The 14,696-nt window shown below is 44.0% G+C and overlaps 1 protein-coding gene across 1 annotated transcript; it reads left to right on the top strand.

Annotated features, from left to right (window-relative positions):
* Positions 1-279: 279 nt before the first annotated feature.
* ube2ql1 (ubiquitin conjugating enzyme E2 QL1) lies at positions 280-13,436 on the top strand. Its single transcript, XM_008304212.1, has 3 exons — positions 280-485; positions 1,214-2,137; positions 11,904-13,436. The coding sequence occupies exons 2-3, from the start codon at positions 1,433-1,435 to the stop codon at positions 12,033-12,035; spliced, it is 837 nt and encodes a 278-aa protein (XP_008302434.1). The 5' UTR covers positions 280-485; positions 1,214-1,432; the 3' UTR covers positions 12,036-13,436.
* Positions 13,437-14,696: the final 1,260 nt, after the last annotated feature.

The following is a 14,696-nucleotide window of genomic DNA, read 5'->3' as shown; positions in this document are numbered from 1 at the left end:
TGTCTTATAGGTTAGATGCCTGTTAATGGAGCGTTAAAGATGGGGGCAGGCCAAATAATTTCATTAGTAAAGGAGACGAATTAATGTAGTTTAACTGATATGTTGTAATCCGTGTTGTAATCGCTGACTGGAATGTGTCATGAGAACGACGATTTGCTTGAAACGTTTCCCAACTTCGGGACTTTTATTTTGAAGCGCAGCGTTCGCAGCGCCTCGCCGGTGAGCGGAGACTGGCTGAGCAGGATTACCGGGGGTTGGTTCGTCCTCGGCTGCATTAAAGCTGGAGCTGCCGCAGCTGCACACACACACATCAAAGGCTCTTCAGCTCCTCTTCTTTCACCGCAGCTCTCACCGACGGCAGGTCTTACTGGATGGTGGAGCCTTTTCTTCGTTTGTCTTTTTTATTTTACGCACGGCAGGATCGGTGTCCGGGCTGCGTAAACGGGACATTTAACGGGACATACTGTGAATTTGACCAGTCCACGGTAAGAACAGGCTGCTGTCGGATTGCTGGTGTTGGTCTGAGTGTGTGTGTGTGTGGGCAGGAGAAGAGAGATAAAGGAAAATCTATTCTGTTCTCACATAGAGCAGGACTTTAAGTGCGTATTTCTAACCATATACGGATCTTACAGTGGCCACATTGGGTTATTTGGTATTTTTCCTCACTGATTATATATTCTATAGTATTTTCCATCAGCTTATGTGGTGTGTATGCCTTCATAGCTAATGCATATGACTAGTAATAGCGTTTTACCTCCTACAGCTTGTGTTTCTGTATTATTCATGCGCAATTCCTACAGGAGTCTAAAGTGTTCTTTACGTTGGGCGACAGCAACCTTGGAGTGCACTACTTCCCCTCCTGTCCATCCTGCATCCTTTGCTTGTTTCTGTGATTTTTCCTCTGGTGTCTACATTCCTGCATCCTGTATTTTTACGCCATGATCATATACTATTCACCCTTCTCTTAAAATGTAGGCGAGTATAAGATCAGCTCAGTGCTTCTGCGTAACGCATCGTCCTATCATTGAACAACTGCAGTCATAACGTCCGTCCACTTGTAGGGATAAAAAAAAAAAAAAACGACTGGATCCCATTGATCTACGTGACAACACTTGTTCCATTTTCATGTTGTCTAGATGCGAGTGTTCATCTAAGCTCTCGTTTATTTGTTGTTTCACTGTTTTTCTGCTTTTTTTTTTTTTTTTTTTTGTAGTCGAGCCGCGTCGAGATGATGCACTGAGGAGAAAACAGCACAGGCTCCCCCGGTTGTGTTCATCCTGAGGCTGCAGTGAACGGAGGGGGGATTGCGGTATAACAAGGTTAATAATCAGCATCAATAAAGGTCGTCTCTGTGAGCGGGAACCGACTCCAAAGGGTGAATCTCGCCCCTGTGCGGGGGGATCGGCGGAGAAATATAATTCTATAAAAAATTATGGCCACCCTACTGCGGAAGATCGGTCTGATCCGTCTGCACGACCGAGACACTGAGGACCCAAAGCACCACCAGGGCTCGTTAAAGGGGACCAAAGGGAACCAGAAAAACAACGCCAACAAACACTGTCAGACCGCCAACGAAACCAACATCCTGAGCACCCCGGAGATTAAGGCGAGGAAGCTGGACCAGCACGGCAAGGACAAGCCGACCGGCAAGGATAAGCAGGGAAAGGATGCGAAGGAGAAGCAGCAGACGGGAGGAGGCGGGAGTAAAGCGACCAGTGCCTCCTCGATACCACCGCTGGCGCCTCACCGGCAACACTGCACCCAGGTCCGGACGCGAAGGTTGATGAAGGAGCTACAGGAGATCAGGAGGTTAGGGGACAACTTCATCACGGTGGAGCTGGTGGAGGACAACCTGTATGACTGGAACGTCAAGCTGCACCAGGTGGACAAGGACTCGGCGCTGTGGCAGGACATGAAGGAGACCAGCACCGAGTTCATACTGCTCAACGTCACCTTTCCTGATAATTTCCCCTTCTCGCCGCCGTTCATGCGGGTCCTGACGCCCCGGTTGGAGAACGGCTACGTGCTGGACGGCGGGGCCATATGCATGGAGCTGTTGACCCCCCGCGGATGGTCCAGCGCCTACACGGTGGAGGCGGTCATGAGGCAGTTTGCTGCCAGCCTCGTAAAAGGACAGGTGAGGGGAAGGAAGGGGGCGGGTGGGTGAAGGTCTTTGCTTGGAATATCATAAACCATCCGGCATGTTAATCACCTCTAAGTACATTTATTTCCAGTCATGTCACGCACTGGATATGAGCAATTCCATTAGACAGTCATGCGTCATGCGTAATTAATGCGTAAAACCACTCTTACGCGCATATATCCACTGTGGCTCTTTATTTTTAGTCTTATATGGAGTTTAAAACCAGTATTTCTTATAGTGCAAAAGATAAAATATGGGTTATTTGGTTCTCTATTTGTAATGCAAATCGACCTGTGTTTATAATTTGTTGAACCAAGTGTCGTTTTGGACGCTGCCAGAGTGATCTGTCAAGACAGGAAAGATTCATGAAACAAGCCTATTTGAATAAAAATACCGTTTCATTTTTAATTTTTGAAGAAAAATATCATCACAATCCATAAATGTCCCATAATATTGAAGGTTGCTCCATACATGGGGGCTATTTATAGCATTTTCTCTCACTCAGTGTGCTGTAAGTGTAACACTGTCATATCTCAGATTGCTAGACTCCTCGCTCCCCCTCCTATCTGCTATGAGCAAACCCATGATTGTGAATATTATTAATCTTTATGTGACTTTACGGCGGCCATTTCATGCAGTGCAACCCTTGGTGTCTTCTTCATGCCAGCTCTTCTCTGCAGTCTCGGCTTGCTCTCCTTTTATCACCTCCATAAATCAGCATCCTTTGACAACAAAGACCTGCTGCCATGCGATGGAAAAGTCCCCCTGCATGCTCTAATGCAGCCTCATAATATGTGTGGTGCTACCAGATTATTCTACAGGAGTATTAAAGCAATTATTCAACACATGATGACGATATAAAGACAGATGGATAAATAGAGACAGCAGGTAGCCTACCTAGTAGTCCTCAGTGACTTAGACTGTCTGGATTATGTAATCCTGTCAAATCTGTTTTTCACATCCTCAGTGCACTGCAGCAGCAGCAGCAGGAGCAGCAGCTCTGCAATTCCAACGAAAATGGCTGCATTTCCAAATGCACTTTAGACCGTAATAATTTAAACTCTGAGTAGATTTTCTGTTCTCCGCTAAATAAGAATCATTGTCGATTTTCAAATGTTCACTGTTGCGTCCTGTTCCAGTCGTTTCATCCGTAGACTCTGTGCCTTCCCCCTCGCCGACTCTCTTTTGACATCAGCAGTATGACGACACTGTGCTATGAGACCTTATGTAAACTGTCACTGGATTCTCCTGCCCTGCCCCCAACCTTAGTGATGTATTATTTTTTTTTGGTCTTTGATGATATAACTGAACATCATTCCAGAGTCATCTGTAGTCATTAAGCATCTGTCACCAAGAGAGGTCATGCAAAAACTGTGCCCACATCAGAGAGAGAGAGAGAGAGAGAGAGAGAGAGACAGGGGAAAATGTGCCTGTGTTCATCTTGATTTGCTCCTTGAAGAGATGAGCTAGCAGCTCTGCAGTGTTCCCTAATTATGGTGCAGTGTCTTCCTTCTCCGGTTTGCTAATGGAAACAATATTGATTAATTATTCCTGTGTGTGTGTGTGAGTGTGTGTGAGTGTGTGTGTGTGTGCATCTCTTCATCTCTTTGTTTGCCTCCTTCGTGAATATGTGTCTACACCACCGCTTGCGTGTTTCCTAATTTTCTGGGAGATGTGTTTGTCTCTCACGCATCATGACAGACACAACGCGCAGACCTTTATGTATAACTAAATACACAGAGTATATTTATCCGTCCTTGGCCACCGGTTCCCTGTGACAAAAGTGATGTGGCTTGTTTAGAAGCTCCCTCTCTATTTTTAGTGTGAGAGGATACATGCAGTGACACAGCGCTGAGCTGAAAGTCAACAGAGCTACACGTGTCTTCACCTGCAGATGTGAGGAAGCACAGACGTGCGTACGATCCCGCAAGCTGAGATGGGATGAGATTTGAAGAGATCTGACAGATCTAAAGGTGACCATCTGTCTGTTCCTCTGATATTTAGCTTCCAGTTTTAAGACGATCTCTGTCCAAAGTGTAATCTGTTTCGTGTGGCAGGAAATGAAGCCCTGTGCAGTCATCTAGTGTGGTCAAGCTCAGCGTCAGGTTCTTTATATTGGAGGTGTCTTTGTAATGAGATCCAGTTTGGGATGTGATCCGTACTGATGTGTTGTTGTTTAGGTAATACACCAGTGTCAGTTAAAATTATAGTCTATTTAATACTGCCTGTAGCCTGTTCTCCTCTTGCCACGGATTTCTTTTCCAACATATCCTTGCTCACCGTTGTGTAAATTGAACAAAGAATTCTGAGTAAATTCTTTTGTTTATCAAGCTATTGTTAGATGTATCTCACACCACTGCCAGGTGCTCACTAAAAACATGTTTTACAAATTTCAAGGTGACTTGGTTTTAAAGGAATAGTTTCTCAGATTAATATTTCTACAATAATTTGTTGATCACCAGATGAAAAGGGAGCTTTTTGGTTTTTAGTCTTCTGACATTCTATAGACTGATTAACACACTAATCAGGGAAAATCACAATAGACGGACTAAACAGGATTTGAAAAACCGTTTTAAAAAATGCTGAAACAGCTGAGCCACAGATATCCTGATTTTAGTCACAAAGATAGCAGCAGATTTCATGATGTGTCTACTTAACGCCAGTTTGTTTCGAAAACTACCGTTCAAACCTGTCGGCCTCAACCCTGACAGTTGAGACGACCCTGATGACATATCAGGGGTTCGTTTTTTTGTAAGCTTTGGAAATCACACCGCAGAGCCACGTAGGGTTGAGTCACACCAACTGTCACGAGGAAGCTGAACCTCATGTGCAAAATCCTTGAAATTCCTCTTTAAAACTTCCTCTTTTGTGTGATGGATTCTGTTGCTCTTTCGATCTGAATGATACATGCAGCCTGACAGCGTGCAGACAGGAAACCTTGCCCAATAAAACTAACTTAGCAAAACCAAACATTGGTATTACCCTTTAATGACCCCGCCATCGCTCCCACGGGGCTCTCCTTACTGATCTGATGCGGATGATGATGACATCGATCCCTGTTTGTTTATCTCGACCCTTTTAAGCACATGTCTGGGTTATGCAATCCCCCCCCCCCCCCCCTCGGCCCCCAGAGCTGCCTCCCAACATGCACTGGGGCCTTCCCTGCTCTGCCCATTGACTGATCTCCATTCACACGATTACCCAGCAGCCACTCTACAGGAGTGTGTCCCTCTCAACGAGCGAGCGCTTAGCTGAGATAGATAAACACTGACATGGCACTGCATAGGCCCGGGGCGCTCGCTAGGCTGAACGGCAACACACATATTCGCGAAGACAAACACACAAACGCGTCTGTTTTGTCTTTCTCTCACAAGCTGATATTTTTTACTTTCCGTCCATCAGATGCGATGTCATTCTCGCCGACGACCTCGACCACAATGGTGCTAATTAATGCTCGATTTCCCCCCGTTTCAAAAACTTTTGTGCAGGCTTGTGCACCAATACACAATTACTCAAGTCACAGTGTCCCATTCACACGCTCTCTCATTACAGGTTGGCAATATCAGCCTCTCTCCCTCCCTCTATCTGGCACACAACAACTGTTTTCAGTGACGGGAAACAAGAGTCCATCTAATTTGCACACAATGTTGTCTGCATTACGACCAAACCAGTGAGAAATCGCTCGCCATTGTGCGTTAAAAACAAGCACATGATGCTCACGGAGATTGGTTTAATGACAACACGATGTTCAGCCGAGGAACCGGTCCTCCCAGCCATCGATCACCATGGTAATCGCACCTCTTTAACGATGGCCAATTGCCATAAAGATATCCATCCGAGGCAGCGGCCCGCCATTTTGAGGTGGTGACAGCAACCATATGGCGGGGATGTGGAGATATGCACGGATAATGAAGCTGCATGTGATTTGAAATGAGAACAACATATCCTAGCTTTTTGTCAAGCTAGCTCTGTGACAGTAGCCAGTCGGTGCATTATCTGTGTTTGTCAGCCTGGGTAATCTGTATTCAGGCCTCTGGCTGCACAGAGAGGCTGAGCAGGTTTCAGGGAGCGCTGCTTAGGTGACAGCCTGTCGGTTTGTTTTACATTTTAAAGGATGTGTTGATCCGCTGTTTGAGAAAAGAGGTTGTCCTCCATTGTGGCTTCGGAAAAGAGAGGAACAGAAAGCAAACCTCGCATATAATATGTGAGTGAGTCACTCAGTGAGTCATGCATTTAGTTTTTATAACAAGTAAAACAATCCACAGTGAAGTTTTTTTGTTTTTTTTTTATTTCCGCTGCTAATCAGCTTCAAAAATCTTGTCATCCCCTTCATACTGGCAATGAGATCAGCCACATTCTGCCTTGTTTCAATGAAATGACTTCACGTCCAGCGATGTATGTGTCAAACTCAATATCAGGTTAAATGAGCTGACGTGATGGACACTTGTAACTGGGATTGATTTCACAACCGATGAAAGTACAAGGGGAAATAATAAGCCAAGCTCTTCAGAATGTGTCCGAGAGCCCAGCAGAGACAGAGAGTGCGAGTGTCTCTAAGCCTCACAGTGAAATGAGGCCACTGTTGCTACAGGAATGGAAACTGTAACCCTAATCTCCAGATCATTCAATGTTATCACCTCATCCCCCTTTATCCCCTGCATCAGTTTTGACCCAAAATAGCCTGAGCAAGTACGCAATAGGACATGATGATCATCCATCACATGTCATGGGAGCGGGGAGAATTAATGGTGTGTGATGTATCACACTGCGGCGCACAAATGCAGTCTTAAGATCAACTTTTTGGTAAAACTCTTCACTGGGTTGGATCCCCTCGAAATAATTTGGTATCTTGTTTAATCTCTTGAGTGTTTACCTAAATGTCATATTTAGATTCTTATATCCTGGTGTTGAGACAAAAATAGTTTAAAAAAACACTGTGGGCTGATATCTTTTGGACCCATGAGAGAGCCAGTGTTGTCTGGGGACACAGTGTCCAATGCAGGCTGCCAAAATTATTGCTTTTTTTTCCTATCACACAACTCAAACGATGGCCACAAGCACTAATCATACAATTTACATCCTGAAGCAACTATTTAACACTTACTAAACTTGGTAAAATATCAAAACTGTGCTGTTTCAGCTTCTCAGATTTGCTTATTTGTTAAAGTAGTGACATGTTATAAACTGAACATACTAAGTTATAATGAAAACAATTATTGATTATATGTGGTACTGGCAAAATGTACATAAAACACATTCACAAACAGGCATTTAAAAATATAATTAGCAATAAAGTATACTATACATTTTATAAATGTTGGTCAGAGAAAAACTAAAATAAACAAAAAAAAAAGAAAAAAAACAGCAAAAATGTTGAAAAAATAGCCAAAGCTCAACCGTTTTTTTGTATAAAAAAAAAAAAAACACAAAAAAAACAAAAAAAACTAGCAGGGTAAAATCAAAAAAAGCATGTAAAATATCAGTAGAAATCTTTTTTTACTGTTTCAGCATATAAATCAGTGCATTCAGGTATTTTTTAATCAATTAAATTGGCAATATTTTTGAAATATACAGTCTGAAAAGTCAAGTGAAAAGCTAACGCTAGTCACGCTAACGTAGCCTGTTTAGCACTGAAGCAACCTGATGGCTCATCAATAAGAAATGTTCTTTGATTTGTCGGGGTTTGATAGGTTTTGGTTGTAGCTGTCAGGGTTTTAGATATTTCTCTTTATGATTTCTCACAAAAACCCAGTAAAATATACGTGAATGAAGTTTTGATTGTAACCAATTTATTTTATTTTATTTTATTTTTTTAAGAAAAAAGTCCAATTTGTTGGCAGTGGACATTTTTAGTTTTCAAATGAAAAACAAGAACACTAAACAAAACAAAACACTGCATTTTGACTTTGCAAATTCTGTCTTAATTGAAGCAAACTAAACCAAAAACAATGTACTGACACTTAAAACCATTTCTCCATTTTCAAGCTTGAGAGGCTAGCTGCTGTTTGCACCTGTTTTCACTGTTTGCGCTAAGCTAGCATGACTTGCTGCCGCCTTTCCCTTCATATATATTGTACAAATATAACAGTGGTATCAATCTTCTCACTTCAAATCAAATAGGCCTCATTCCCAGAACTATCCTTTAAGTAACGAGAGAACGACTGAGCAGCAGACGATGGCCGAGTTGTGTCAGTGACTAGATCTTATGCTAGCCTCGTGGTTTGTTTGTTTTAGCCCAAAAGACAGGATAGAAGCCGATAGCTGGACGATTAAGGCGCATGCTATGGATGTGTAATGATATGAGGGCATTTATCTGCACTGCAGCATGCGGAGGAGCTCACCATCTGAGGGAATTTCATTAGTATTGGTTTCAGTGGAAAGTCTTGGTGCCACTTTCTCCCTGCCAAGAAAATGTTCTGGGTAGAGCGAAGTGGTGCAGTGTTACAGAGCAAGTACAAGCAAATTCAATAAAGTATCCAACATATATATATATATACACACTACTACGGTCTAGTGAGACAAGCTTCAGTATAGCTGCAGTGTGATCAGTGGGTCTATGGTGCCTTCACATGTGTTTGTCGCGACCTTCTCCTTTGTGACGTTTTCAAGTTGAAAAACTAGCGACAATGGTATGAATCACACCTTTGTCATGGCTGTGCATGTTTCCCAGCATCCATCTTTTTTTTCTGCATGAAGACAGTTGTTTCTTTTTCCATTCATCCTCCCACGCAGACTTCTTCAGGGAAGACTCAGCGCCGCCGCCAGTAACCGAATAAGCAACCTTATCATCGCAGGCGACGCCCACACCTTTTCTCTCCATTTATTTCCCCCCCATGTTATCCCATGTATATTATTAGCTCAGTATATGAAGGAGGGAGGGCTTTAAAATGGTGATGCCTGGGTGGAAAATGTCAGATGTCACAGTGCTTTTCTCACTTTGAACTGTAGAGTTAAATGCACATATATGTATTTCTGTCATATGTTACAACCCTTTCATCATTCAGTGCAGCGGCTATGTCTCGTCTTCACTTATCTCCCTGTTGCTTGGTGTACTGGAGGGTATGTTTTCACTTCTGATTGGAGCTGACGTCTTAAAAGCTCTTTCCGTGCCTTTAAACATTGATCTAATGTTGGTCAACCTGCCTTCATACCACTTCCTGTCAACATCTCCCCTACAGCTGTGCGCTCGCCGTCAGTTTCATCCATGTGCATGTCTTGGGTGTGTTTCTGTCTCTCTACATATGGTCTGGAAAGACTTGAAAGAGCATTTCCAAAATGAACTTGACAAGACCCTGCTGACAACTGCGAACAAAAGAACCGTCTCTCTTTTTGATCTGACGGCGCATATCCATAATTTGACGTGTGCTGGTTTTTGAAGTTTCAGAAAATTATATTCTTTTTTTTTTTTTTTGAGGAGATCACAAAAGCAAAAATCACTGTTAACATGGAAATCTTTTTTTTACTTAAAGCCTCTTGCCTTAATTATTACCCCCTCTTTTCACCAAGGCAGTTGGAGCGGTGGTCCGAAAACGGCGTCTAATCTCAGACCAGCTCTTTGCGCTTCGACGGCCAAAGAGCCAGCTCTCGGCCAGGAAAAATGGTTCCAAAGTGGCACCAACGCTTCCTTGGTGTGAAACCAAGAGCTGCTCACGTTAGGGGCTGTGTGCGGGATTCTTGTGACCAATAAGGGAAACTTAGGGACCACCATTTTTAAAAACACAGAGCCTGTTCGCTTAATCCAAAGAAGAAGGAAAACCAGAGCTTCACTGTTGAATCAAACCAGCGGTACTTAGACACCGGATGAGGTGTTCGTCTCATTTTCAATGCCGGCTGATCTTTATAGGTGATGTTGCAAACACCAGCATATAAACTGTCTTTTAACAAATGCTGATTGTAGTTTGCAGCAGCATTTATAACCACAGACTGTCTAGTTGTGGTTCATGGGAGAGACAAACTGCTTCTGTGCCCTGTGGTCCTCAACAGAAGTTCAGAATAAATCAAAGGAAGCTTTGAAACCGGCGTCCGAACAGATGAATACAGTGACGTAATGACACGACTCTATGGTGGCTCTCTAGCCTGTGGAAAAGTAAATTAACTGTCCCTTCGAAGGTTTAAATTCCAAGTAAGCACTTGGTTCCCATTGGTGGAAAAGGAGGCATCTGCGTCAGATTAGAACATTTCTTATTTTGACTCTATCTTGTGGTGATATCTAAAATGTCATCAAGAGTAATAAGATGAAAGATACACAAGGAACGCATCGATTTTTACAGGAACTGATTGATTGAAACGTCCATCCGTTATCTATACACCGCTTAATCCTCATGAGGGTCGCGGGGAGCCTATCCCAGCCGACTTAGGGCGAAGGCAGGGTGCGTGAAACATTTCCTTTTATTTGAAGCTTCAGTTTTTCACTGTAACCTGCTCATTTGTTGCTTCTCTTAGTTTTACATTATCGTAAGTTGAAGATCTTTGTGCTTTGAACTTCCGCAATCTTTAAGTTATTGTGGTGGTTACTTTCCACAGTTTTCGGTATGTTTCAGGGCAAACAGTTAATCAGTCGATCATGAAAATAATCAGCACAGTGATCAATAATGACAATAATTGTTAGTTGTGGCATTAAATTCCACACGTACTGGCTTGGAAGTTAAAGTGAAATTGATTTTGCAGCTCCTGCAACAAGAGTAGGACTTGGACGAAAGCCTCCGTCTCCATTAGTTGTATACCGCTGAGCAAAAATACATTAGTCACTTAATGGCAGGAATTCCAGAATTAGATCATCGCCAAGATCTAATCAATAGTTTTTTTTTTGGCTTAGGATCTGTTTGTCTGTTCAGTTTGGTGAAAATTCATTCATAATTTGAAGGTTTCCTGCTGACAGACAGCCAAACAAATGTATGGCACGAAAATAGCTTCTTTGGCAGACGTAGCACTGAAATGAAGAGCTGTGGCCAGCAAATACAGAGGTCATGGGTACATGTTTCTACAGGAAAACCCGCCCTATCTCACAAAAAGTTTGAGTAGAAAGCAAAAAAAAAGTTGCGCAAAACTAATATATATTTACCAGGTCAGATATACTTTCTGTTTTAATGCTGTTTTACTCCTGGTGGAAATCTAAAACCCCTGTATTTGACTTTATTTTAACATATCTGCCTCCTAAAAGACTCACATTTCAAGAGTTTAACTGTAAATATGATCAAAATCAGACCTTTGAGGGAACAGATTGAAGAATATGTCTTTTTTAGAACACTTCCACCTGCAGCCAGGTATCTTAAGTCAGCATTAAGAATGGAAGCAGAGACAAACAGCTTGCCAAGCTTCGTCTAAACATATCAAAATCTGTCTTCCAGCATCTCTGGTGGTCATATTACCATGTGATAGCTTGTTTTTGTAATCTTATACTAGAACTCAAGTGTACAAAGTACCACATACTCGGTGGATTGTGGTATAAATCTTCATTTAACTCTACGTCAGAGCATAAATAGGCTTCCCAAAATGTGGAATGATATGCAATACATCTGCAATGATAGACATTCAGATCCTCAGGTCTTTAAAACTCCTTATATTCTAAGAAATGTGGTGAAAGATGGTGTCCTTAATGTCTGGTGCAGTTTTGGCTGAGACGGCAGCATCAGTGTCTCCACTGAGAATCCTAAACAAGTTAAAGAACGAGTCCATCGATAGACAGTTTTCTGTAGTTTTGATCTGTCCACGCAGTCCTAACCACGTTTCCTCTCTCCTTCCCCCTCTGTGTCTCTCTCAGGGCCGTATATGTAGGAAAGCAGGGAAGTCCAAGAAAGCTTTCAGTCGTAAGGAAGCCGAGGCCACCTTCAAGTCCCTGGTGAAGACCCACGAGAAGTACGGCTGGGTGTCCCCGCCTGTGTCCGACGGCTGAGCGCCCGGCCGCCAAACCTCCGACCCCCGCGCTAGCCGGACCAACCCAGCTAGCCCCGACACGCAAAACGACACACCACGCTAACTCAACCATCTCTCATCTTCACCTTTTTGCTGTTTCACTCAAGATTCTTTTCTTGGTTTTGTGTGTCTCTGTTTTTTTTTTTGTTTGTTTTTCGTCATCATCTTCCCCCCGAAACCGTCGGAGAGCTGACATGCAGTCATCATCGTCATCCCTCCTCCACCAAGAAGCGACTTTTTGGTTCACCTCCCTCCGGCCCAGGGATTCATTTCCCCGGTTTCAGAAAGGCCTGAGAGGGAGGTGCGTGTGTGTTTATGTGTATGTGTGTGTGTCACTCCATTGGTCATCAGCTGGGAGTGTGTGCACGTGCATCGGAGTGTGCGTTACTGTCGGTGGATTTCTTTATTGTTCTTTTTTTTTTTTTTTCCTCCCCTTCGTCCCCCCAAACGCACACCCATGCACGTGCAGTCGGACAAAAATCGGACAGCGTGGACTTCTCCACCCATGTGAAAGACTACTGAATGAAGGAGCCTCGTCTCCCTCTCCTGTCCTCGCCATCCCGTCCTCTCCTCTGTTTCCATCCCTCATTTCCTTTCTTCTTCTCTTTCGCACTGAACTCACATTACATCCCACCATCTCTCTCTCTCTCTCTCTCTGTAGCTGTCGGGTCATTTACATATAAATGAAGCTGTTAATGTTTAATAGACGGGCAGCGCGCTGGCGTTTATACTCACTCATTCACTCCTTCATTTCCCCTTTCTTTCGACTGTGCCGTTGCTCACAGTTCAATGCAACATGAAGATTGTAATTTACATGGAGCTGTGCTCTTTTTTTCTCTCTTCTCTCTCTATCTCTTTCTTTCTTTAGCTCGCTCGTTCACTTTGATTCTTCTTCCTTTCTCTCCGTCTCTTGTGGCTAAATTTAGAGCTCACTGTTGCGTAGATGGATATTGATTTCTAATGGAGAAAAAAAAAAAAGTCACATGTTGCTTTATGCAGAGACTATGTATGATAAATAGAATGACAGTCAATCACCTCTCTTTCTTTCTTTCTTTCTTTCTCTCTCTACTCTCATGTTATTGTGTGTGTGCGTGCGCGCGTAGGAGAGGAAGAAGACTGTAATTCACATGATTTAGATACCAGATGGTACAGCTGAAGGCCAGGCCTCAGTATATGTGTGTGTGTGTGTGTGTGTCTGAGTGTGTGTGTGTGTAAGCAAGGGAGACAACCCTTTAAACAGAGAAAAATATGATTTACTGTGAATGACACTAAGGCCTAAAGGGAGTGCTGTTTTTTGCTAACCTACTCTCCGTCTTGTTCCACTGTCTGCATCGACTCCTGATTATTGTTGCTGTAAAACACGTGTGCAGTTGTGACCGAATATCTGCGTCGCCTCGTCTGTCTTCTCTGATCCGGTAGAAAATAGCCGTGCTCCGGGCGAACACACACACACACACACAGTTAGCCTCACCCACACAGTCACACAACACACACACACCTTCGTACATACACCTGCAGTGCTGGCGGCAGAGGTAACACCTAGAAATGAAGACAGACAGGAGCTCAAGCGCCGCCGTGGATGGAGTGGTGCTTTAAACGAGTCCACGCTTCAGAGCCCGCCTGATTGATGTCTGCTGAAAGAGGGAGACTGAAGGCAATAGGGAGAAGAGGAGGAGGAGGAGGAGATGAAGAACAGAGGGAGAGGAGGGAATCGCACGAGCTTTGATCACTGCCGGCTGCTTCTCGGAAATGTCAGGTGGCTGCTCGCAAAATGGCCAAAGACAGATATTATTTGCTCTACCTGCTTTGATTACTTGAGAGAGACGCAGAGTTCCTGAGTTCCAACCTTTACGAGGACTTTATAAATATCTAATATTTAACTGTACGGCTGCAGCAGTCCTAATCAATCAGGAGACCAGTAGTCGCAGGACTATCTGTCCGACCAGTCCAGTGAGCTCCCTGTGTGTTTGTTTTGCTATCTGCCAGTTAAATGTCAGACGGAGAGCTGCTAATTGGTCTGACATTTCAGCGGAGCGTCATTAGAGAAGAGCAGCGAGAGCAGAAGGATGGAGGATGTCAAACCTCCCGCTCGGCACTGACATTTCGCCGCTTTCCTTTTTTTTGGAAGGAGGGGGTTCGGTGAGACGAGGTTGCGGTTACAGGAGTAGCTCAACGCCAGTCGGCTCACAGCGGGCAAAACCGTAACCGTAGAGCGGGATGTTCCAAACGCTGAAGGCGGATTTATAATTCCACTACGGTGTCCGTTTGTGCAGCTACATGAGCGCGGTCCTCTATCAAGCCAATAGCGTGGCACCGCTTGGCGATTGCGTGCAGGTCGAATGCCGATTTGTTGAAACGTTCGCTTCAAGGGTCCTTCCCGGGGATGACCGATGCATGCCTTGCCACATGCCACTCCACTAAGATTGTCATCGCCGTGGCAGGCGCGAAAGAAAAAGGACCACCGACAGTACAAACACCAACAAGAGCAGCCCAGTTGTTCAACATAATCTCGACACTACATAGAACCGACGCATCAGTGTTTTTTTTTTTGGCCTTGAGCCCAATCCGAGCCGCGCCGTCAGCATGCCGCGCTCCGATTGGGTCGCGACGTGTCTCGAAACTCCCCTTGTGTCGCGTTTGA

This window comes from Stegastes partitus, unplaced genomic scaffold (genome assembly GCF_000690725.1).
Source record: "Stegastes partitus isolate 25-593 unplaced genomic scaffold, Stegastes_partitus-1.0.2 Scaffold2166, whole genome shotgun sequence".
Taxonomy (NCBI): Eukaryota; Metazoa; Chordata; class Actinopteri; family Pomacentridae; genus Stegastes; species Stegastes partitus.
This window is presented reverse-complemented; position numbering and strand designations above follow the sequence as displayed.